Source organism: Python bivittatus, unplaced genomic scaffold (genome assembly GCF_059951505.1).
Source record: "Python bivittatus isolate LINGU-HERP-01145 unplaced genomic scaffold, Pbiv_v1 ctg000700_np1212, whole genome shotgun sequence".
NCBI classification, from domain to species: Eukaryota; Metazoa; Chordata; class Lepidosauria; order Squamata; family Pythonidae; genus Python; species Python bivittatus.
Window position 1 is genome coordinate 98,877,475 of NW_028277098.1, and position 25,855 is coordinate 98,903,329.

At 41.6% G+C, this 25,855-nt stretch overlaps 1 protein-coding gene across 1 annotated transcript in view; it reads right to left on the minus strand.

Moving 5' to 3' along the window:
* Positions 1-25,855, minus strand: part of MYT1 (myelin transcription factor 1) — an 84,772-nt gene that overhangs the window by 40,998 nt on the left and 17,919 nt on the right. Inside the window, exons 6-12 of the mRNA XM_088153274.1 lie at positions 23,467-23,601; positions 18,011-18,101; positions 17,030-17,143; positions 13,312-13,526; positions 8,706-8,914; positions 7,226-7,495; positions 3,814-3,968 (exon numbers count right to left, since the gene is read on the minus strand). Coding sequence (XP_088009400.1) covers positions 3,814-3,968; positions 7,226-7,495; positions 8,706-8,914; positions 13,312-13,526; positions 17,030-17,143; positions 18,011-18,101; positions 23,467-23,601 — 1,189 coding nt within the window. The remainder of the gene's footprint in view (positions 1-3,813; positions 3,969-7,225; positions 7,496-8,705; positions 8,915-13,311; positions 13,527-17,029; positions 17,144-18,010; positions 18,102-23,466; positions 23,602-25,855) is intronic.

Genomic DNA, 25,855 nt, shown 5'->3' on the forward strand with positions numbered 1-25,855 from the left:
CGTTCAGCCCTCAAAAGTGGTCCGCCACGTCTTATGACATAAAAATAACACAACACAGATATTAGAAATAAAGAGTGTTAATACAATGTCATCTTCACTGAAATAAAATGGCCAGTTCTTGTCAGTTTTAGAACATGAAGTTTATGATATTCACAATACATAAGATTTTCATTTCAGTGTACATAGTTAATTTGGGGGCAAAGTGCATGAACTGGGTGAATAAACTGTATTTTTTTTTTAAAGCAGAAAGCATTGTTATATTTGTGGATTGTGCTTAGTTTCAAAATTCAGATTAGTTTTTTGAAGTAAATGAATTTGGGAATCAGTGGTCATAATTCTGCACCATGGTGTTGTGTTATCATATCATATCATATATCATATTTCATCACATTTCTCTCTCTCACACACACATACACCCTATAAACTGAAATGATAGAAAACTGCATACATTCATCGTCTAGCTTCATAAAGGGGCCACTCAATTATTCTGATCAAATATTTAATTGTACAAAAATACAAAAAAGGAATAAGAAATGGATGGCCAGATGGGATCTGGAGTAGAAAATGGGGAGCATGAAGAATAAGGAGCAAGGAATTAATTACTTCCTGAAGGCCAGAGTCCCTAGGCTGAGGGCTTAATTTAACTTAATATTATACATGAACCTGGGAAGCTGCTTATCATTTAGATGTTCAAAAATCCCATGGACTCTCAGTGTGGTATTGCTCTAGAACAGTGTTTCTCAACCTTGGCGACTTTAAGATGTGTGGACTTCAACTCCCAGAATTCCCCAGCCAGCTGGGGAATTCTGGGAGTTGAAGTCCACACATCTTAAAGTCACTGAGATTGAGAAACACTGTTCTAGAACATAGTGAGATATTATCAAGGCTTTTGGACTTTCAGATTTACAGCTGGTATCAGCTAGTCTCATACCTGAGAAATAGGCATGGTGGAGTGGGGAAAATCATGCTATTCCTTCTCTCATATTTGAACTTGGCATTTTTTTTCTCTCCTGGAGCCTGGAGAAATGTAGTGGCTGGCCCTGGATAGATCACATATCATTCCTCCACTAGAAATAATAATCAGGTGAGACCTCTGGAGTGAGAAGGTCATATGGAAGATGGTTGGGGAGGAAGAACTTTGGGGGCAAAGTGCATGAACTGGGGGAATAAACCACTATTTCTTTGGAAGCAGAAATAATTGGTGTATTTATGCACTGTAATTGGTTTCAAATGTCAGATGATCATTATCTTTTTATGTGAATGGATTGGGGAAATTCATTCCATAACCCCTGAAATGGCATTATTCAGGCTTCCTTATGTTAATGCAACATCACACTTAACCAGATCAGTGAAAGATGAAGCAGCTGCACTCAGACAACATGCTAAAATGGGATAGTGTCATCCTTGAGCAGAGTTTTAGCTTTGGCTTAACCTGGTGTGCAAACACAGCCAATCTGGTTTGTTTGTGATGCACTGTCTTGTGTAAATCGAGAAATAGATCAGTTCAGTACTAGGTTAAGTATGCTGTATGAAGTTAAATGATGAAGTAGCCTCATAGGGATCCAGTAGAGCAACCATTCACAAGGATTAGAATTAGGATTAGCAAAGTGATGTCTTCTGGTAAAGGTTCTGGAGATACTATATTCTTCCATCTTTATAATTCTTGGAATAAGGTTAGATTCTGTTGACCCATGCTAATTCAACTCTAGGATCTCAAACATGGAGGCTACAATGAGACCCTCAGATAGCAATAATTCACAATATAAGAGGTGGGATTGATACACTTATAAATGCAATCTTAGTTCTGGTTTTGCCCCCACAGCTATGAAAATAAGATGAGAAGAAATACCACTTTGTGTTTCAGAACACAATGATCAATGCTGAAGCACCAGTATATTTTTGCTGATGAGTATTGGAACTGTTTGCTTTTAATTTACACATCACCTTCAAAATATTTCTTAATAAGAGACTATTCCTTTGCCTACTATGACAAAGGAAAAAAAAGAGTGAAGAATGTCATCTGCTTGTAAATAGGTGCGCTTTATTCTCCGTTAGTGCACATGTCACTTAATGTCTAATAATTACCATGTTCATGCTCTTCATTTAAGAAGCCTGAGAACTTTTAGAAGGCTCCTAGCTACCTGCTATTGATGCCCACATCTTTCTAGCATCACCAGGACAAGAGAACATTTTCCAACTCTATGTTGGACTTCAGCTCTCATTCTTTTTCAGTCTTGATTAACGGCTGAGCATTATGAGAGGTGGAGATGATCATATCTGGTGGTTACCAAGATGGAGATGACTATGGCAAATAGTCTGTGGGGTCCCTTCTCTCTTTCATGGTACTCCTTGGCTGTGTTCACACAACACTCTAGGCTAGACTAAAATAGGATCTGGTAGTTTCTGGTTGAGCATGCTGTGGGAAACCCAACATGTTTTAGCATGTTGTGTGAACCATGCCTTCACATTAAGCCATCATATGGTTTATCTATTTGTCATATTGTCATATACAATGGTATATGAACACAACCATTGGATTTTGTTAACCTGCTGTCATTATCTCTTCCATGAACTGCTCACATCTTGTCAGACTTGGCTGTGAGGTCACTGGTTAAGCAACTGAAAAGCTCCTTTATACCAAATAAATGTTCAGAAAGGATTTGACCATCTTGGGTTCTATCAGGCCCATCAACTTTTTAATTTGAAAGGTGAGAATCCAAACCCGTTTAACGGTGCTCAATATTGTGGGTAAGCACCTAAATCCGCTAATGATTAACCCAAGAGGGAAATGTATCTCAGTTACCTAGAATATTAAAAGTGGAGAGGCCAAATCGGTTGAGGAATAGATTACAGAGACAGATTTAGTTTTTAAGAGAATCTACAAGCACGGGGATTAAATATTGCAAATGAAGGAGTTTATGTAAATATGAATTCTTACCCTTTTTTTCTTTTAACATTCCCAGAAGCTAAAACAAAGAGAACTGCCCATGATTTTTACCTTGTAATTTGCTGGATATTCCAATATGCGCATTACATCTGTTGCCCACGTTTTCCCTTTTCCATTTGGAAAAGTCACACCTCAAAATCTGAATTTCAAAGTCTGAACAACACTTGGGAATCTCACAGTCACAGATGCTTGTAAAAAAAAACCCTTCTGTCTCACATTTATCCACCCCCTCAACCTTCTACAATGGGAGGGCAAGAGCAATGCAGCTCACAAAGGATGTAGCCAAGAGTGTGGGACATTTTGGAAATGTAGCTTTCAGGAAATGTTATGACAGTGTGTAAACAAGGAAGCAAAGCAATATGTTTAGCAAAAGTTGTTTTCTGCCACCGCCGCATTACCAAGGCTCCAGCAGGAAAGTAAATGAAAAGGGGAAAAGTGTGCATTTATCATCACTTCAATGAGTCCTAAGATTGTGGTGTTTTACTCAACTGTTCTCCCCCCATTCTTAAATCGTGGTAAAGCTTCAGAAGACCATATGGAATGGCTCTTCATCTCAACAATCAGGAACAGCTTTTGAACTGTTTGGATTAAATAAGATCCCTGCAGTACGAAATATCAATGAATCTTGGGTGGGATTTTTAATTTCTTAAAGACTCCCTCCCACATTCATCCATAAACGTATCTCTTCTTTCTCAGAATTGCATCAGAGAATCCTATGGTTGGAAGGATCCCTTGGGTCGAGTCCAACCCCCGCTAAGTGCAGGAATCTAAATTAAAGCAAGCCAGAGAGGTGGTGGTCTAGCCTATGTCTGCTCCCTCTCAAGTGCTTCACGGCATGGCTGTTTAGTCCAAGTGGGAAGACTCACGTGAGTAGCTCTTTCTTGATCTCCTTGGAAAGGAACTTAAGCTTGAAGTTGGTTAAGGTGATTTCCCCTGGGTACTTTCTTTCTTCAAAGTTTTCTTCTGGAACTTCTTGTTCATCTACTTCTGAGGAGGCAAATGAACGGGCTGCGGGCTCTGACTGCAAAAAACCAAGAAAAGATTCTGGAGGGAGTAGAGACGGCTGGGCAGAACCACCCAAGCGCTTTTGGCCAAACGGCAGAGAATTCTTGAATAGGGTTAATGAGAAGGACTGAAAAAATGGAAGCAAAAGAGAAAACTCAGCAGAGTAGATTCTGGCTGTTATAAGCAGTGAGGAGATTTTCCCTGAGTATCAGATGACACTAGAATGCCACTGCAGGACCATGGCAAGCATAAAGCTACTGAGGTCTGTCAACATTGTAGGAGAAGAGCTGTGTTAGTCTATGGTAGCCAATAATCAGGAGGAGTCTGGTAGCATCTTTTCTGACAATCAAACGTTACTGAGTGCACTCCAGATCCCTTCCCTTCAATGCTATCATCTGATGGGACCTTGGAGATGCACCTTCTCTGTAAATGCCCTGTCCTTTGGAATAGTCTCCTAACTGAGATTCGAGGGTCCCCTAACTTTTAGTCTTCTAAAAGGCCATGAAGATCTGGCTGTTGCCCTAAGCGTTGGGCTAGGTTGGGATTGAGTCAGGGGGGCAATAATATGGGTGGCCTGGTGCCTGAAGTTTGTTGGTTCTGTTTCTATCTTGTTGTTTTCATTGGTAGTTGTGAACCGTCTAGGATCATATGTGAGATAGGCGGCCAAGTAAGTTCCTTAAATAAATAAATTAAAAAGCTGAAGCATTCATGAGCTGCAGTTCCCTTCATCAGATGTCTAGAATGGCCAGTGAGCTGCAGCTCACAAAAAGTTATGCCTTTCAATAAAATGCGTTAGTTGGAAAATGTGCTACCAGATTCCTGATGTTAGGGTCTGCCAACTTTTTCAATCTATATAATAACACACGGAGAAACTGTGGTTTTCTCTCAATGCATCAGACTCCTGGTCAACCAAGAGGTGTTCCCTCTGCTTAGACAGACTGTCCTTCAGCATAACTGCCTAAGTGCCTGGCAAACATAATTAAGTTAATACAGAAATATGCTGAACAAATTATCTTTCCTCCCCCCCACCAATAATTGTTTTATTATAAGATGCAAACAATACATTATGAAATGCAGATATTCATTGAGTACAGTGGTACTAAAAGGAATATAAAATAGAAATGGTTGACACTATGATGGTTTAAACCTTTAACGATAGGGAGAAAAATTTATACTGATAATTTCTAAAATGTTAATAAACATAACATTTGCTTATTGGATTATACAGTGAAAGCTAAGTGGGGTATTCATAGACAATTGCAAAACATATTAAATTATTTTATAATATAAAAAAAGGTTTCTCTCTTGAGCTTAATGCTTCATACGAAGGTTTCCACTGTATTGTTATATATCATTGCTTGTAAATGTTAAATGACCTTTTCTTCCAATGTGCAGAAGAGCCCTCTTCTCTGAAAAACTGCTTGCCTTTTCACTGATACAAGTGAACATTACGCAAATGTCAAATAGTTTGCCCTGTCTTAGCTTGTATGTTGTGTCTTAGATGCCAGTACTGGCAGAATGAGTATAATTGGTATAATTCACAGCAGCTCCTAGACAACCTTGGCCAATCTTGAGAAAGTGAAGAAGGGTGGAAGTTCACAAAGAAATCCCAGCTAACCCTATAGCAAACCCTAACCTTAACCCTAACCCTAAACCTAAACCTAGCCCTGGCTTTCTGATTGGCAAATGAAGGTCTGGGTTTTTTGAAGAAGGGTCCATTTACTTAATAAAGAAGTTGTGGTCTCCTAAAAAAGAAATGAGGGTCCCCTAACTCTAAGTTGTGGTCTCCTAACCCTAACCCTAACCCTACCCTAACCCTAACCCTAACCCTAACCCTAATCTTGGCTAATCTTGAGAAAATGAAGCAGGATGGGAGTTCACCAGGAAATCTCAGCTACCTGTGTAGGCTAAACTGGGAAGAAAAATATCCCAGAAGACAGCAAACTACACTGTGAGGTCCATTAAGTCATCAGCAATTCCACCTGTCTTTCCTCTATACCTGCAATTGCTGAGCTTTAAAATGAAGGTTTGCATGCTTCTTGCTAGGTGCAAAGGAAGAAAAATACTGGTATCCTGCGGGGCTGGAAGCAGTGAGTGTACAAGATCTCTTTCACCTTTGCTATTCTTGACCAACTGTATCCTCATATTTAGAAGGAGGAAGGAGGCAAAGGGTGGGAAATGGATGGATGAGGTAGTCAAAGTACCTCTCCCCTCCCTTACTTGCAAGATTCTGTTACTGTAACCTTAGAATAAAGGTAGTGTTAGTTCTCATGGTTTGGTTTCTTGTCTGGACTACCTTGAAGGACTGACCTCAGTCTTGCAAGTCTGAAAGTACCTCTTCCCTCCCTTACTTCTATCTATCTATCTATCTATCTATCTATCTATCTATCTATCTATCTATCTATCTACTTATTTATTCATTCATTTATATAGCCATCCATCTCAGACTAGTGACTCTGGGTGGCTAACAATAATAAAAACAGTCAACACTTAAAACAATACAGAAAATAAATATAAATATAAATACAGCCAAGAGATCTTTAAAAACCATCGGTATCAGCACAACCATGAAACGGGCCCTGAGTGTGCAAAGGCCCGGGCATAAAGCCAGGTCTTGAAGGCCTTCTGAAAAGCCAAAAGGGTCAGGGCCATCCTAATCTCAGGAGGGAGGATGTTCCAGAGGGCAGGTGCCACAGCAGAAAAGCACATCTCCTGGTCCCTGCCAGCTGACATTCCTTGGCTGATGGGACCTGGAGCATGCCCATCCTGCTGGACTGGATTGGACGGGTAGAAACAACTGGGAAAAGACGGTCCCTAAGGTAACTTGGTCCCAAGCCATGAAGGGCTTTAAAGGTGACAACCAGCACCTTGAATTCCACCCGGAAACACACCGGCAACCAGTGCAGCTCCTGAAGCAGTGGTGTTACAAGTGCCAAGTAGCCAACACTATTTACAACCCAGGCAGCTGCATTCTGTACCAACTGAAGCTTCCGAATGCTCTTCAAGGGCAGCCCCACATAGAGCGCATTGCAATAGTCCAAATGGGAGGTCACTCTCTCGAAAACTAGGTCCCTTCTGAGATGCCTTCTCCACTGCCACCCCTTCTTTGGATTCAGATTTCGCTTATCAGACCACTGTCTAGACTGCGGCTCTTCCTCCTGTCTCCCAAGGTCATTCCCACAGATCATGACACTCGATGTTCAGTGCCGGGCCTCTTCCCCACCCAAAGAAACAAAGCTGCATTGGAGTGGTCTTCCAACTCCTAATCTTTACCTCCTCCAACTCCTCTTCTCGTTGTCGATTTGGTTTGGTGTAGTCAATGGGACCGTCCCACTCATCCTGGCGAGATGTGTGGCTGGACTGGGGTGAGGTCATCGTGCTGCTTGTGGCACTCGTGCTGTTTTGGCGTTGGGACACGTCGGGGTATTTGATGCTGGGGCTACTGCTGCAGCTGCTGCTGCTGGGGAAGGTGCTTTCACGTTTGCGATGCTTGTTCATACTTAAGTCCAGAGTCCCATTTTCATCCACTTCAATGTCCATGGACTGAAGTATGGAAGACACAAGTCTTGACAACCCATTTATAATTGTTCTTTGAATCCTCCAACCCAAACTATCTGTTTTCTTGACACCAAACCTAACTGTCCTACACTGGAGTATCTGCAATAATGTTATCATCAACAGCAACATGCCTTTACCCAGGCGTAGTACATATCCCAAGGAAAACATGTAGTTACAAAATTTTGCTCACTACTTAACAGCCAAGTGGTAAAACCGAGATTTAGGAAAACAACAACAACAAATTAAATACAACCGTCATACATATTTAAAGGAAGACCCTGAGATACTGCAGAGCAAGCATGCATCCAAAATTAATGTGTAATAAATAAAAACCTGAAAACTACCAATCTTAATGTGCATAGGATGAAATAAGCAGGCCCGCAGCACTAATCAAATAAAAATGTCTTTGGGTTCTTTTTAAAGGCTACCCAAAGGAGGGAACTGGTTTCAGAATTGCAGAGGCAGGTTCTTGGAAGCCAAGACACTTTCACTCTAGAGCAGTGTTTCTCAACCTTGGCAACTTTAAGATGGGTGAACTTCAATGCCCAGAATTCCCCAGCCAGCAGGGATGGCTGGGGAATTCTGGGCGTTGAAGTCCGCCCATCTTAAAGTTGCCAAGGTTGAGAAACATTGCCCTAGAGCAGTGTTTCTCAACCTCAGCAACTTTAAGAGGTGTGGACTTCAGCCTGTTGGCTGGGGAATTCTGGGAGTTGAAGTTCACACCTCTTAAAGTTGCTGAGGTTGAGAAACACTACTCTAGAATAAGGAACAGAAAGAAGGCCCCACTTAGAGGAATTGATGGAGCAGATTGTACGGAGAAATAAGGGCAGGCCGATACTGGAGGCTTTGTGACCGGAAGGCTCAAAATGGAGCCCGGGTGATTTTAACTGGTCTGATAGGGTTTAGTCTTTCCTAATTTGGAGCTGGGACTCACTTAGAAAGACTTATCCCTCTTTTTTTGTTCTCTTTCAAATGCTGCACAGAACTTGCGCAATTCATCGATGGCCAGCCATAACGCAACCGAGAAAGCATCAGTTGCATAAGCTGTTGGTTTCATGTATGGCTTTGAAACAAGAGGACCATGCCTTGGACAATCCCCAGGGTCCTTTGGTCAGACAGAGATGGCCGCAGCTAAATTCCTACACTCCACCCAGAGGACAACATCTACTGGTGTGGCTGTCCTTTGCCCGCTCACCTTGCTGGAGAGATCTTGTTGCTTGGTGCAGAGATTTTCAGGCATTTCCCAGCAACGGGTGGAGAGGTTCAAAATGGCAGTGGCAGCCATATGCGCAGCTTCGGCATCGTGGGCGTAGTCGAAGCCTGTGGATGAAGACGAAGTGTTCTTCACATAACTGCTGGAGGGGCTGTGGCTGGGGGAAGTGGAAACCTTTGGAAAAGGTTTGCCTGCAAAAAGGGAGCAACACAGGAAGAGATGTATGGATGGTGGTTGGAAATGGCCCACTTTCAAGTAAATCAATCCAGTTCTGTCTGCTTTGCCACTGGGGGGGTGGGGGTGGGGTCTCATTTCAGGGTTTCAGCCATTTATTTAGGTACTGCAACTTCATATTTCCTTCAGGGATTCCACATGGCATACTAAAACCCCCTCCTCTGATTTTTCCTACAACAAGAAACCTGCGAGATAGGTTGGATGGTGAGTGACTGGCCCATAGGGAGTCTCCATGACTGAGGACTCATGGAGTCAACTCAGCATCTCAGTTACTACAGTATATTGCACTGGCTTGAGTGAGGGTTGTTGTCAGCCCCACTAGGTACACCAAACCAGGGAATCAGTCAACTCTACTAAACGGCTAGATCATCTCCCTTACTTTCCGCAGTTGTATAGATGAAGAGATTCAGTGAGTTTTGAAGGAACAATCATACAGGTAGTCCTCACTATCTGACCACAGTAGGGACCAGAATTTAGGCCACTAAGCGATTTTGTTGTTAAGCAAATCGGAGCTGATTTTACAACCTTTTTTACGATGGTTGTTAAGCGAATCATGTCGTAGTTAAGTGAATCACATGGTTGTTAAGCGAATCCAGCTTCCCCAATGGACATTTTTTGCCGGAATTCACTTAACGACCATGTGATTTGCTTAATGACTGTGGTGATTCGCTTAACGACATCGTAAAAAAGGTCACAAATTGCAATCTCATGACCGCAGGGGTCGTAAAGCACTTTTCCTAAGGCCGTTGTAACTCCAAATTGTTAAATGAACGATCATTAAGCAAGGACTACGTGTACACTCAGTTGAAAATATTAGCAGCAGGGCTGTGCAGCCTTTTGGATTAGATCTCCAAAACATATTTTGGAGAATACAGGAGTGTGACTATAACACTTGTCTGCAACCACATCTTTTCCCAGGCAGCTGTAGGATCCTGGAGAAAGACGCAGCTGTGTTAAGCTGATGCATACAGACTCAATATCTGCACTTTGAGGAACATTTTAGAGATTGATGTAGCCCTGCTTAGCCCTGAAAACCGGTATGTTTTAGTAGTAAAGATTATAGCCATGCCATCCACACAGGAAAAGCTTGCAGTGTTGATTTTTGGGGAAGAAATGGCAAACTGAAGGTCGCAGCGGAATGAAGAGCTGGCAAGTAGACGGGCTCTTCATAATTCCTCTCTGGACAAGGAGAGGACTTGAGATTGACCACAGGTGCTCCAGACAGTTGCTCCTCACGAGCATAGAGGAGGACAGTTGCTCCTCATCTGTAGTTTGCCCACATCTACATACTGCTGTGTAAAGTTATGCTTTGTTCATATTAAAAAGAATAGAGTTGAACTGGAAAAAATACAGAAAAGGGGAAACAAAATGATCGAGAAGAGGAATTACCGCACCTAAGAGGTCATATCATTTGTTTGAGTTTAGAAAAAAAGGTGAGAAAGGGACATTCTCAGTGATACAGTGGGATAGGCAATCTGGAAAGCTGAGGCTCATAATTAATGCTTTGTAGGCGCCGAGGGCTACAGTGGGTAGGCTGTGTGTGTGTGTGGGGGGGGGGGGTTGGTCCCCCTTGTAATTTTTTTGTAATTGGAGAAACAATTTTGAAGTCATCCTTTGTCTTTGGAAATAAGTTAACCTTTCTGTAGTGCTAGACTACAGCTTCCATGGGTTACCTGCTTCAGAAGAGTGGGAAACCACAATGCTCATTTCTAGCAATTGTAGCCTGATAGGGCCCTAGGGCTTTCAAAAAGGAGTTTAAGGGCACATTTGGCTGTAGAGTTGCCAACTGCCCCTTGTGATTGTGGATTATAATTCAATGCCAGAATTTGGAAGGGAAGGGAGTGTTTAGGGCTACCATATCTGGCCTCCAAAAACCTTCTGCAGATGTTTGCAAGCAGAAGATAGAGACCTACCACTCTTCAGCTGTTGTTTCCCGCACTTAGCATTTAGAGCAGCGTTTCTCAACTGCTGTTGGCTGGGGAATTCTGGGAGTTGAAGTCTACACATCTTAAATTTGCTAATGTGAGAGGAAAATTATTTGACACTAAGTTTGAGAAACACTGAAGTAGAGGCAGGCCTAAGTCTTGCAAATATAGCTGCAAAAGTCCAGAGAGCCACTAGATGGCAGCAATGTATAAAGAACATAGAACAAGTTTCCTACTTATCGAACCCAGACAGATTGAAAGAATGTGCTTCTTCCTTCAGTGAATTTAATGGCATTTATTGTGGAACAATGTGGTGCGGGTCCATTGGTTTGGCTTGGCTTCAAAGAAGATGAAGCCATTTCATGAAGAATACTAAGGCAGCTATTAGACTCTGCTTCTTTTTTAGGGGGGAGATAATTATTGCCCAGGGCCTCACAGATGGGGGGGCATCCAAAGTGCAATTGGATGGATTGTGACGTTCTGTTCGAGGCAATAAAATGAATCGGTTAAAATATAATCCCAGGAGTTGCTTCAGTAGTTTGCATTTCCCTCCCCCCCCCGCCCCCCCATTTAATGGATACAGAAAAATCAGAGGGAAAGGGAAAGGGCTCAAATGAATGCTTTGGCCCCACCTCCTGGATTTTGTGGTAGCCCAAAGGCACCTGTTGGCCCCAGAAGTTTTGGACTGATCCATCAAAGCTCTTACGTTCTTATGCAATAATGTTTTCCTACGCAATCATGACAAAAGTTCTGGATTGGGCTTCTGGGCAGAGGGATGAATTTATGATCAGGCTTTCCGAGGTGAGAGATTCAGCAGCTAAGTGGATGCCCTATCAAGTTCCCAGAACATAGACAATTTCCATTAAAACCATATTTATTGCAGGCCTCTGAGGAATTCAGGGTGAGAGGGAAGATGAAAGCTTAACTTCTTTGTTCGCTTTCTGTTCCTCGTTCACAGAAATGGTTTTAGCCAGAAAAAAACCCCACGTCCATTTCAAATAAATATTTGCCTCGTGGGGAGATAAGGTACCTTTCCATTTCAAAGAGCAAAGAACTGGCGTTCCCTCAACAAACATGCATCTCTTTCTGGAACACCCAACATTCTGTCACAAGGGGATGAGACCCCAGCAATGAGGATCGAGGAAGGGGCAGTACAGAGAGCAGGCACATTTGATTGTCAAATGCTGTGATCTGCAGGGTCACCAGCAGCCTGGAGAGCATTCACTTTTCTAAATATAACAAATGGGTGGATCTTAAAGAATCCAAGACTCATTATTGTTTTTTTCCAAAGAAGATTAAGCTGGCTGGTTTTTGGAATCCTTTATTTTTCTGGGGATGATGGAAAACAGGTGGAAGGCCCAGATGGATGACCTGCTTGACCTCCCTGGTTCACATTCCTCTTGTCCCCGAAGCTGGTTCTTCAGGATGAAAAGGGTGCTCAAGACAAATTACACATGCCTGCATGTGACGTCTCATTAATCTCTTATAATATTAGAAGTTAGGGTGGCCCAACAAGTTTGTATTTATTGCATTTGTATCCTACTCAAGGAAGTTTACATGGGGGGCTCCCTTGACTTTATCCCCACAGTAATAATCCTGAGAGGTAGGCTAGGCTGAGAGAGGCCAACCCAAAGGCACTTCAGGGAGCTCTGAAGTTAGATGGGAACTTGAACATGGGTGTTCCAAATCCCATAGATTAAAACGAAGCATCTGCCTTCACACATTGTGCTTAACTTGGTTACTGAATTAACCTACTTTCTGAATTCTCGCAATCACAAATGAACCAAATGTGCTGGGTTCACAGTCAAAATGAATGAATGAAGACCAGTAAATAAATAAAATTAACACTAGTCATAGAATCATCATAGAATCATAAAATCATCATAGATTCATCATAGTATCATAGGGTTGGAAAGGACCTTGGAGGTCTTCTAGTCCAACCCTCTGCCCAGTGAAGGAATCCTCATAGCATTCGGGTTCAAATGGCTGTCCTGTCTTAACCAGGTTAAGCATATTGTACAAATGTAACTGTTAGGATTACAGTAACTGAATTAAATGTATTGTGCGAATTCAGTTGATTAGTTATGGAATTGACCAGCACAAGATTTACTGATGACAATATCTTAGCTGTTGTTTTTTTTTTAATCAACAAGTTTTGGAGGATGAAACCATTAGGAATCAGGTAGACATCACAGCAAAGTGGGACCAAAAGGTTCCAAGGCAACTGACATGCTTAGCTTCAATAAAGAAGGATTTTTGCTGTATTTATACATGTTCTAGGAACATCTGGTGATCCACTGTTGGAAACAAGAAGCTGGACCAGAGCAATCCTTGGTTTAATCAACTGGACAATAAATAAATAACCACAAAAACCATAAATTGATTCTCCAGGACACTCCCAATGGGTGTCCTGACCAGGCTCAACTTACATTTAAAGGCTTTAGGTGAGGTTTCGCTAGTCTGAATCTTTGGGGCAAGCATGCGTTTGCCAAAAACCTGAGCATCAAAACTTGCATAATCGAAGGTGACTTTGGAGTATTTCTCCAGCTCCTTGGCCAAGTTGGCCCTTGGCGTGCTAGGAACCATATTGGGTCTGTAACTTCCATACTGAGGCACCTCCAGTTGCTTCACAAAACACATAGGCCTGAAGAAAAGAGAAAGTAAGGGATGACACCTTCGTAAGACATTTATGATTCGGGGTGAAAGTGTGGGGAACAACTTGGGTAAAAGGTTCCCTTGAAGGAGATGTAGTCATCTTTTAAAGACAAAAATATGAAAGATCAAATCAAGTCAAAATCTTTTATTATGATCATAGTTTGGAACATGAAGGATCAATTTGGAACTATTTTCTGAGCAGCCTAACAGTGGATGCTGTAGACACTGTTCACCTGAGTTCATGTTCAAATTCATATATTTTTTTTCTGAAGTAGAACCCATTTATAAACAGGTAGTGTAAAGTATAATATTTATAGGGGAAATACGTATAGTGATATGGAAGAGATATCAGAAATATGCTTTTGGGAAACAATGAATGATTCTAAACTGTTATCAGTTTTCATACATGTTGTTATAGAGAGAGTATAGTATCTTAAGAAAGTGATAGTAAAATCCTATACTACAGACTGAATTCAGTAGGATGAAGGCATTTACACCAGTTCAAAAACAGGTCTGGCATTATTGGGTCTTATGACTTGGACTGGTTTTGGAAACTGATTTGATTTATTTCTGGCTCTGTACTTTTCATCTGAAGCCAGAACAAAGTTGGCTTTTCCCACTTAAAGGTATCCTGCTTTTAGACTGGCAAGAATATTTGCTCAGCTCGCCTCCTGCTCCGGGCAGCCTTTATTCCCCCCAACCCTGAAATTTAGTGCCCTGTTCCTGAACTTGTTTAAAATATAATTCCAGCTCTATCCTATCACAGGCATTACAGCAACCTGTAACCACAGGAGCTGGGGAAAGTGTCTGGTTGCAAACTTGCCAACATGTCATCATTTTACCTTCAAAGTTTACTAAAGTCTTTTAAATGAAAGAGGAATGGCAGCTTGGCAGCCAGGAAATGTCCCTTCATGGCAACTGCTCAGATATTTTTTTTTGCAAATGACCAGAAAAATGTATAAGAATTTGGACTGTAAATATGGGCTTCTACATATGTGGGTGTGAGTGAGAGAGAGAGAGAGAGAGAGAGAGAGAGAGAGAGAGAGAGAGAGAGAAAGGGAAAGAGAGAATTAGTTCCTTGTGTGTAGAGGGAGTATTGAATGAGTTATGTTCTTTGTACTTTCCTATTAATCAGCTGGAGGGAATACTGATTAATTTATTGGGTTTTCAGCATTTTCAAACTGAAAAAATGATGATGATCCTATGTTGTTTTCAAATTGTTTGTGAGAAATGGAAAACAGTTGTTTGGAAAATCCTAGGTAAGAATATATAGGAAATGTGGACACCATATAGTCTGTCAGTTACAACATGTTCATGGTGCTCTGAAGAGCTCTACAACTGATCAGCAATCAGGTGGGAAGATGGCAAAAGACTGCTACCCTAAGTCATGACTATGATCTTAATTGGGATGGCTGGGAAAAATATCCACTTAATGATCCCAGTGAACTGAGAGAACTTCTACCCATCTAACAATCCACTTAGGGTGGGCTGGGGGTTGGGGTAACTCTTTAGCCTAGTGCTTCTTCTTCCCACCTTCCCTGGGAGCCTCAGCAGGGTGGCTGGTGATGGAACGATGACCATCAGGGTGAATTGGACTCAAATGTGTTTTTGAGATTTTGGGTTATTTGCTCAGGAAAGCCAATTGGCTCCTACAGTTTCCCCAAAGAGAAAGAAGTAGCCAATTGGGGGAAATGGAGAACCCCAACCACTTGAAATAAAAAAATCGGATGCAAAATTTTGCCCCTGCCCACCACAAAGGAACTTGGGCCAGAAATGGCTGTTGTGGTCCACAAACTGCTCAATCTGAGCTTGGCCCATGTGTGGCATCCAGGAGTAAAAGATCACACATCCAAGGGGTGGGAGTTGCAGGGTCAACATGTTGGGTGTGACTGGGCAATCGAAGACCTGCCCCATTTAACATGCGTCACAGCATGCTGACTCTTCCATGGATGTCCCTGCACGCACCCCACATTTGCATAGGAACGAAGCCTAAATTGCAAATCAGGAATCTTTTGCTTCTAATCTTCAGATTAGGCAGCCTTGGGTAAGATACTGTCTCTCTGTCACCCCTCTCCCATTCTGATTATGGGGAGGGGGATGGTAATGCTATGTATATTGCAGGTTTCCTAGATATACATTAAACATTTCAAGCAATTAGAAGCTGTGTAGAAATGCTACAAGTGATTATTCTGACATTTATTTAATAATAAACGTTGTATAAATTGTGGTTATGACTGCAATTATTATTCAGTGTAAAGGATTCATCTCTGATATGTAAATCAGAATGACTTGCTAGGGCTGCACACTGATCTGGATTTGAGGGGAAAAGGTCATTCAGAACATGGGTGCTGTGCATGTTGCATGTATCAGCAACTCCTTGATGAAGCTGCATCTTTTCCTGGGTTCCTGTGCAATTCCCCACCTGCTTGATTTAAGAAGGTGCTTGATTTAAGAAGGTGCCAATGGGTGTGAGATGCACACTCATGGAAGTTCCAGATCTCCTTTTGAATCCCTTTGAATCCAGATTACTGTACACTCCTATCACTTAGACCAGGGTTCCTCAACCTCAACAACTTTAAGATGGGTGGACTTCAACTCCCAGAATTCCCCAGCCAGCCATGGGGAGAGTTGAAGTCCACCCATCTTAAAGTTGCTGAGGTTGAGGAACCCTGCCTTAGACTACAAGAGTAAAGAAACCATGTCTATTACATTTTGAAGCACATGCCATGATAGTCCTCACTTGCTGGCACTGCTTCCAATCTGGATTACATTGAATTGATTTACTGACCTAGAACCAGATGGGTTTTAAGTGCCTGGAAATTTGCCACTCATCTCACAGAGCACATAACCTATATTTTTGCACTTCCAAGCAGAGTAAGTTGGTTTCATTTCACCTGCGTTATTCTATTCTGTGGTTTTAACTAAAGGGATTTTAAAAATTAAAACTTTGGTTGTTCCTTTTCCATCTGGCTCTGTAGCATCCACATTAGATGGCCCACGGATACAGCCTGTAATCAGCTAATGATGGGAGTTGCAGAGAGTAAGTTTATTAAGCCAATTAATTAGAATCAAGCTCCATTCCACACCGCCTGTGAAACCGAAAGGCATGGAGAAATGGTAACACGTAACAGAAAGTGAAAAATGGAAAAGTGAAGATGGCTTTTTGTCCTCCCCTCTTCGTAATGTCAACTTAATCAATGTGATTTTCTGGCCATCTGCACTGCTGCGTAGACAGTAAGACGTTGCTTGGGATTCTGTTAAAAACCCCTTGGCCTGTCATCTCAGAATTAATGGATGCCACAGAAGACATTTGTTGTCCAGCATGCTCTGATTAGGAATATTACATTTTTCCCATCCCCCCCCCCAAAAAAAATTAACAGTAAGAGATGCATTAGTGGGAAGGAGATGTACTGCCAACCAGCTAAACTGTAGCTGGTTATTTCAGAGGAAAAGGAGAAACACAGTGGATTAGAATCCGTTAGGCTGGATTACCTGAGTATCCGATCTGAATTTGAGTGATTTTTTGAAGGGTCACTGGTTGGGGGTTGTTGCTTCTCATGAGTTTTGGCTAATTTTTCTGCAGCTGCAATGGGACACCCAGATAAGCTAGTGGAAGAAAACAAGGAAGAAACAGAAAAATAATGTAGGAGAGGAACGCAAGGATAAAATACAATAAAATAAATATAACAATTTTGTGAATTTGTACAGTGCCCTAGATATCTCGAAATATTTTACACAGAAAAGAGGCTAATGCAAGAATTTAAACAATATTATCAATCTTTCAAGATACATCAGGAAAAAAAACAATATTATCAATCTTTCAAGATACATCAGGGAAAAAAAAACCCTAGTCAAAAATAAACCTAGCATAGAATGCTTGAGCCATTGGGCACAAATGATCTTCTGAATTTCTCCACCAAATCTGAGGGAAACTGGGTAGAAGATTTCCTCAAAGATTTCCTCCTTTCACAAAGAAAGGAGAAGTTTTCCAACAACTTCTCAAAGGGGTGACATTACCTCGGCTTCTAAAAAAGCAGTACGGTAAGACTAGTGCCTTCTCTAGCGTAGGCAGCCAGGAAGGCTGTGGGAGAGATGGTGATATAGTGAAAAGGAGGACATTCACATCCACTCCTTAATTGCTTTGTCACTACATAAGTGCAAGAATACCACACTGGATCTATAAGAACTTCGTAAAAGTTCTCTTTTCCTTTGAGACGCATTTCCAAAGAAAATTCTTTTTCATGCAAACGAAGGCAAAGTGGTGAGACAAAAATGCAAGACAATTTCCAGTGACACCATCCATTTCCAGCCCCTTTAAAAATTCTTCTCCCTCCTCCAGTTCAATGGCTGTCCCAATCAGCTGACCATGTTTGTTAAACATATAGTTGACTGATTCCCGATTATTTGCCAACCATTCTATCTGAATTTGAGCAACTGTTCTCAATAACTAGGATGCGACAGAAAGTCACTTACCTTCGGTGAGTGTTGCGGTTGCTATTTACATGGCCCTGTCCGGTGCATCCAGGTGTTGGGCATTTTAATACATTCTCGTGCATGGCCAGGACTTGAGAATGAAGAAGACAATGAGGGAAAAGGTGAGAAAGCAATACACAGAAGAAGTGAGGCAGATATGTCCAACTGGTTTCCACCCAATGATTCTCCTGCTAGCTACAGATCAAGGAACAATTGGATCTGGAAGTCTTAACTCAACCCAGCACAGCTACAACCTTGCAGTCTTTACATCTAGTCCCGGTGACTTTTCACTATGATTAGCTAGGACCTTGTGGTTCTCTGAGCTTGGTTGAACCCCAAGGACTCCACAGTTCAACCCTGAGCTACATATATTCTCTTCTATTGATTAGCTAGGAGCTTGACATCCCAAATTTAGGCAGTACAGTGGTTCAGGATGTGGAGATGTGAACCTGCAACTTCTAACTTAACTTTTCAGTTGGCTTCTCAGCTGGATCAAAGCAATGGGTCATCCAGTTCTCTTCCTGCTATGAAGCCAGATGGATTCTCTGGTTCAAAGGACTGGCTTTCTAGGTATGTATCTGAAGTCTCTGATTTTGTTTTAAAACAAATGTATATAATTTAATCTCACAGCCTTTTGTGAGGATAACCTTGAAAGAAAAGAAAAATATCTTTCAAAAGTACGCTTGCACTTATTTTTATTTTTCACTTACACACGAGGAAATAAACAACTGATGCTCCTTTCTCTCATTTTTTTCTGGGTCCGCAGCCTTTGAAATGAACTGAGAAGGCAGGTGCTTTTTTATTTATTTTTTTCATAAGCTCACACCTCCTTTCTTGAGAGGGGATTGTAAAAGAAATTATTTTAGAGTGGGAAATAACCAATATTTCCCCTTTGGGGAGAAAGTAAATGAAACTCTTCCATACCACACTGTCTTACTTATTAAAATTTAAGACCTCCAAGCAATGGCCTATTCAACTTTTTCTCCAAATACGTTGAGATAAAGAGCAATATCCCTTTTTTCTTTTTTTGTACAGCATTGTCTCGGCATCAGTGCAGATGAGCTGGGTGACTTATCCTGGGCAAGACCTCCAAAAGCCCACAAAAGGAGTTGGGCAGCCACACTAAATTTAGCTAATAAATAAAATAAATAAATTAGGGTTCCCAAGGCACTTCTGCTAGAGGATTTTTCCTCTAGGCTCACTAATCACCATCAGCAAGATGGCCACATCAGCTTTCCTCCTGCATTCCTTCTTCAGAGCAACCCACAATTTTCTAAGGATTTGCCTAGGCCAGTGTTGTCCAAACTTGGCCCCTTTAAGATGAGTGGACTTCAACTCCCAGAATTCCCCAGCCAGCATGCTGGCTGGGGAATTCTGGGAGTTGAAGTCCACTCATCTTAAAGGGGCCAAGTTTGGACAACACTGGCCTAGGCCCACATTCTACCTACCTAGTAATTCCAGGGGAAGCTACGTTTATGCCTGACTCCTGTTAAAAAGGGATGTGACATCAATATTCTTGATTTGGGTTAATCTGGACTCCCATTCCTGCTCCACAGGTATTTTAAAGGGCAATGCCATGAATCCCAGGATATCTAACACGGAGTTCTGCTGTTATCCATAATATTGTGCTGGAATGCATAATGTTCCCGTGCTGTTTCAGCATCAAGCTTTTAAAAAGAGGAGACATGTTGAGATACACACACACACACACACAGAGAAATAACTTTATTAGAATTTTCAACAAGAAAGATAGACACTAACCAAAACTAGTATTTAGAATAGAAGAGAGAGAGAAGGAAAGAAAGGGGGGAAAAGGACAAAGCCAAAGTACAGGAAAACAGGGAAAGAAAAAAGAAAAGTGTAAAGAAGTAACTTCCGATTTTCTTTTACAGCAGTTGTAAGTATAAATATAAATTAACCTCTTACTCTACGGTTACAACATAACTTTCATTTTTTTCTATAGTCCACGTTGAGATATTTTTCATGCTATCATCAGGTGCAAGCATGGCTGTTGGGAAGGTATTTTTTAATGTAGGTATAGTGAATAAAACACATTGTAACACAAGCAGCAATATCCTGACACTACAGCCTATGAGCTGCTGTGTCCAATGGAAGCCTTGTCTGAGTTTCAGGGCCCTCGATGGAAGGGGCTGGGATGGCTTCTTATAGTCAGTTAAATATCAGAAATGAGGAGAAACAAATAAGTATTCCATTAAGCAGTACAGGTAGTCCTTGACTTACGATCACAATTGGGACCCAAACTTCTGTCGCTAAGTGATGCTGTTGTTAAATGAGTCATGTCCGATTTTACAACCTTTTTTGCCGCAGTCATTAAGCGAATCCACAGTTGTTAAGTGAATCACATGGTTGTTAAGCGAATCCAGCTTCCCCCCTTGACTTTGCTTGCCAGAAGCTGGCTGGGAAGGTCGCAAATGGCAATCACATGGCCCTGGGATGCTGTAACCGTCGTAAATACATGCCAGTTGCCAAGCGCCCAAATTTTGATCATGTGACCACAGGGATGCTGTGATGGTTGTAAGTGCAAGGACTGGTTGTAAGTCACTTTTTTCAGCTCTGTTGTAACTTTGAATGGTCATTAAATGAATGGTTGTAAGTCGAGGACTACCTGTATACTGATCTGCTTCCTCAGCCCCAATGGGTTCCATGGGGACAGGAGAACTGATAAGGTGGGGATTTTTTTGAAAAATGCTTATCTGTATTTTATATAATGGTGGCTGTTTTTATTTCAACCTACATACAGTAAATCTATTTTATTATTGCCACCACATTATCAGTTACCAAAAGGTAAACTGAAGTATTCATCTGCCCTCAGATCAATTCACAGACATTATATCAATAATTTTTACCCAATCTGCAACACAGATCAATAATACATTTCTAACAGCTACTCAACGACAGCATTCATACATGTTTTCCCTGATTACTGAGTTGACACATTTTCTGAGTTTGTACAAAACATGGAACACAGATTATTCACATGGGCTGGGTTCACAGAATACACTGAGCCACAAATAACCCTAGCCAAGATTAACACTAAATTTAGCATTCTGTGTAAATGCAGCTGCTAAAATTTAATTGGCCTGGGGAACTATACTGTGCAAATGCAACTCAAGGAGACTAACTAAAGTGAATAATCAGGGACTTTGTAATTCAGAACTCGGTTTCTTAATCAGTATATGTAGTGTTAAGCACTGAGAGTGCATATTAGCTTGTGAACATTTCATGAACATGCTTCCCACCTTGCATGGCTGCCATGGATTCACTGAGCACAGAAGCGAGATAAAGTATTGTTTTATACAGTTCTTTAAATCATCAAGATTCTTCTCTTTCCCTGATATTACTCAGTGATTTCAGTGAGCTTCTGTGTTACTAATACACCTGAAAATACATCCATGCTTACTGATTGGTGTATTAGGTGAATTGCAGCTAAGTAGCATTACTCAAAGCATTTGGTCATTGATTTATTTATTGCAGAATTGATATCCTGCCAGATTCAGTGACTCTAGCAGGTTTGCAATTATAAAAACCCAGAGATCAAGCGGAACATTGTGGTCATGCAACTCACATGTGTTTGGCATGGCCAGCTTAGTTTAACTTAGAGAAGATGATAGATAGATAGATAGATAGATAGATAGATAGATAGATAGATAGATAGATAGATAGATAGATAGATAGACAGATAGACAGATAGACAGATAGATAGATAGATAGATAGATAGATAGATAGATAGATAGATAGATAGATAGATAGATAGACAGACAGACAGACAGACAGACAGACAGACAGACAGACAGGCAGGCATGAAATCAGGGAGTTGAAAATCGGACAGTAACCTTATCTCTGTTGGGTCAGTGGTTAACCCAGATGAGATATAGGATGGATTTTCTTATAATCCACCATTTGTGATCATTTGCATTTTGCTGAACGATTAGTTCCAGTTGTCCCAGCTATCATGGATAGTGGTGGGGTGCTGGGAGCTGTAGTTTGGCAACACTTGAGTAGCCACAATTCCCCAAATCACTGAGAGAGAACAATATCAAATCCATATGCTCACAGTGCCTAGATTTAAGGCTGGGTGAATCATAGTTGCTTCAAACTAATGAAAGAAATCAAGGGCCCTAGCTATTTAAGTTTTTTTTTTTAAATCACTCTCCCAATGCTTGGCTACCTTCCTAGTTATTTAATATGTCCTGGATCCCATCATTTATGTGCTATTTCTCCCTCAACGTGCCACATTTTTTTTCTTGACTTTTTTAATGATGTGTGATTGTTGACTGCAGTTCTCAGGTGCCCCTGAATTCTGTGTGTTCCAATCTAACAGTATTCTGGCTCTTATTAGTGCAATGTTTCTCAACCTTGTCAACTTCAAGATGTGTAGACTTCAACTCCCAGAATTAGCCAGCCAGCATGGCTGGCTGGAGAATTCTAGCAAGTGAAGTCCACACATCTTCAAGTTGCCAAGGTTGAGAAACCCTGTATTTGTGGGAGTGTCCTTAACATTCTAGAACAAGCTTTTCAACCTTTCTCTCCTTTTCATCAATGACCTGGATGTGAGGGACTGCAATAGCGCAGCAGGTTCTCAGGAAGGAGGGAGCACATTCCAGGAAGGGGGCAAGACAGGAGGCAGCACGGTCCACAGCAGGAAGGGGGAAGAGGAAGAGATTTAGGATGGCCATTCCCTAGAATCTCTCAGGGTATCTCCACTAGGTTAGAGTACAGGTAGTCCTCACTTAACAACCATTCATTTAGTGACTGTTCAAAGTTACAGCAGTGCTGAACAAAGGGACTTACAACTGCTCCTTGCGCTTACAACTGTCACAGCACCCCCGCGGTCACATGATCATGATCCTGGTGCTTGGCAACCAGCTTGCACTTATGACAGTTGCAGCATCCCAAGGTCATGTGATCATCATTTGCGGCCTTCCCAGCCAGCTTCTGGCAAGCAAAATCAATGGGGAACCACATGATTTGCTTAACAACTACATGATTCACTTAACGGCCATGGTTATTTGCTTAATGACCAGTACAAAAAAGGTCATAAAATCAGGCATGACTCGCTTAGCAACTGCCCTGCTTAACAATGAATTTTTCAGTCCCTATTGTGGTCGTTAAATGAGGACTACGGGTAGGGGCCGGAAAGTTTGTTTTTGGAAGCTAGTTTTCATTTGTATACCTGCATGGCATCTTCTCTGTGCACCCGAAGCGATGGGCATTCTTATAAAGCAGTGTTGTCCAAGCTTGGCCACTTTAAGATGAGTGGACGTCAACTCCCAGAATTCCCCAGCCAGCATGGCTGGCGGGGAATTCTGGGAGTTGAAGTCCACTCATCTTAAAGTGGCCAAGTTTGGACAACACTGTTATAAAGAGTTATTTCATAAGAATAGTACTAACTGCTGTTGCAGCATGACTCTGGTGGAGTTTAATGCACACTTACTCTCAGGAGGGATCCTGTCTTTGTGCGGGCAGCCAGACAAACTGCGATGGTGAGGATAAAGTCCTGTGACATGGCCAGTGCCATCACAGCCTGGAGTTGGACATTTGATTTCACGCTTCTCAGGTCTTGAAGAATCTAGAAAACGAATGGAGAAGCGGGTGAATAAAGGACATTATAAGAAGTTTAAGATGGGTATAATTTTTCCAAGAAACCTGTCAAGCCATGTAGAACCACTTTTGGTGTCCCTGGAAATTCTTTACACAAATCTGTAGGGAAGGAAGGAAGAACTTCTGGGGCTTCCTCCAGTTCTGAATGTGGAAGGGAGAACTTCTGGATGTGGCTTCCACATTGCTTTTCAAAGGCAAATCTATGAAACTGCTATAGAAGCATCCACTCAAGCAGGATATTATGTTCTTTGGAACCAAAATAATATGGAAATAACAATCTGTCCAGATATAGCTGGGAATTATATTTGTTTCTTTGGATATAGTGACCTATCTTATGCTTAACAATATTTGCAGGATAATGCTCCTAGGCAGATCAGATCTTCTACATTCTTATCATCTGCTAGCCTCCCTGAGGGAGCAATGCTTTGGCTCAGCAAGATATATGATGGTGTGGAAATGACATTATTTGCCTCATCAAGGGGGCAGCAGTGATACAAACTGCCTTGCTGGAACACTTTTTATATCACCTTCCTCCAGTTCTTCCAGAAAAAGCTTCCGCACTTGCTCAGAAGCCTTTTCTGGTTCTGAAAGTGTTGGAAGTAATGCAAAATAAAGCAGCTTTTCTTTAAGAAACAGAAGGGGGAGGCTTTGCCTCTCAACGTAGCTTTGAAGCTTTGCTCCAAGCATCATTGAAGTGAAATGTCCCTTCAAAGCTTTGTGCAGCTCTATCATCTATAAATGTGCAAGGAACAGCTTATGCTATTGAACTGGAACCCTACAGACATCAAACTGAAGAACTTGCCTTAGTTTATTAGCTCAAATGTCTACTTAACTCTACGCTCAGTCTCTGGAAGTGATGGGCAATGTACCCCCAGGAAGCAAGGTATAATAACTAAGATGCCCACTCTGGAGACTTGTATCTTATCAGAAGCACAGTACCTTTGAATCCAACAGTGTCCATATCTATCTTCAGATCTACCTTCATGATCTATTCCTTTCTTCAAATCAGCTTTGCCAAAGTTAACTGCCATATCTTGAGGTAATACATTCAGTTAATGGGGTTAATTGGCAGTGTATGGAAAGGTATTACCTATGTATTTATCCTTCACTTTTGCCAGACTATTTTCTTGATATGAAAGGCTGACAGATTCTCTCTCTCTATACCAATCACACCCAATCTGTTGGTTTTGAGAAATACGGGACTACAACTCCCAGGCTCCTTAAGCAGTATGACTCTTGATCCTGTCAGCTGGGAATTCTGGAAGTCGAAGTCCTGTCTAACAAATGTTAAGAGGATCAAGGTGGTCTTCATTTTACAGCTATGGAACTGAAGCAAGGAACATATCCAGGTCTGAATTTTTGCTTGCTATTGTTCCACCCGTAATAGGTTGGATTCATATACAGCCCTTTAGAGTTCAGGGCTTGGATATCTATGAGGCCACCTTCTCCCAACATCATCTGCCCACCCAGTAAGATCTAACAGGGCAGGCCCTTATGTGTCCACTCAGTCAGAGATTGCTACCTACAGGGATCACGGAACATGCCTTTGCAGTCAACATCCCCCTTCTCTGGAACAGGACTCCTCCAGACTTTTGGATGGCTTCCTCCTTCCTGATCTTCAGAAAGTGACTATTTCATCATGTCTTGAGAGCAGAGCTGCTATAACTATATCCCTCTTGATGAATAATTACAATTAACTGTGATTCCTGGTGTATATAGTCATTTTATCATTATGTTTTTGGTTTTAATCTTTGATTATTATCTATTGATTATTTATTTTAGCCCAAATTATGGATTTGGGGAGCTCTACACCACTCTGAGTCAGTTGACTGGGATGACCTATAAGCACCGTAAATAATGAAATAATACGGGCTAAATCCTAAATCTGGGTTATAAAACACCATTGTTCACATCACTCGCACTAACCAATAAATCGTATGATGGCTTAATGATAAGATCTGATTCACACATATGCTAGGACCATGAGGTCCCAAGTTTGCCAAATGGCCAATTGCCCAGCCCCATTTTAGCTGAGGCTCATATGTTGTGCAACCTCAGACAAGAGTGGGTTTCTGATTCCTGTTGTCAGTGTAAACTGCCGAGAGATGACAGCCCAAGACATCTCAGGTAAATATTGACTGAGTTGCCACAGTGATCACCCCTCAGCAAAAATAGTACTCCCAGATTCATGTTATGGGTGGCAAGTGGAAAGATGAAAAGTT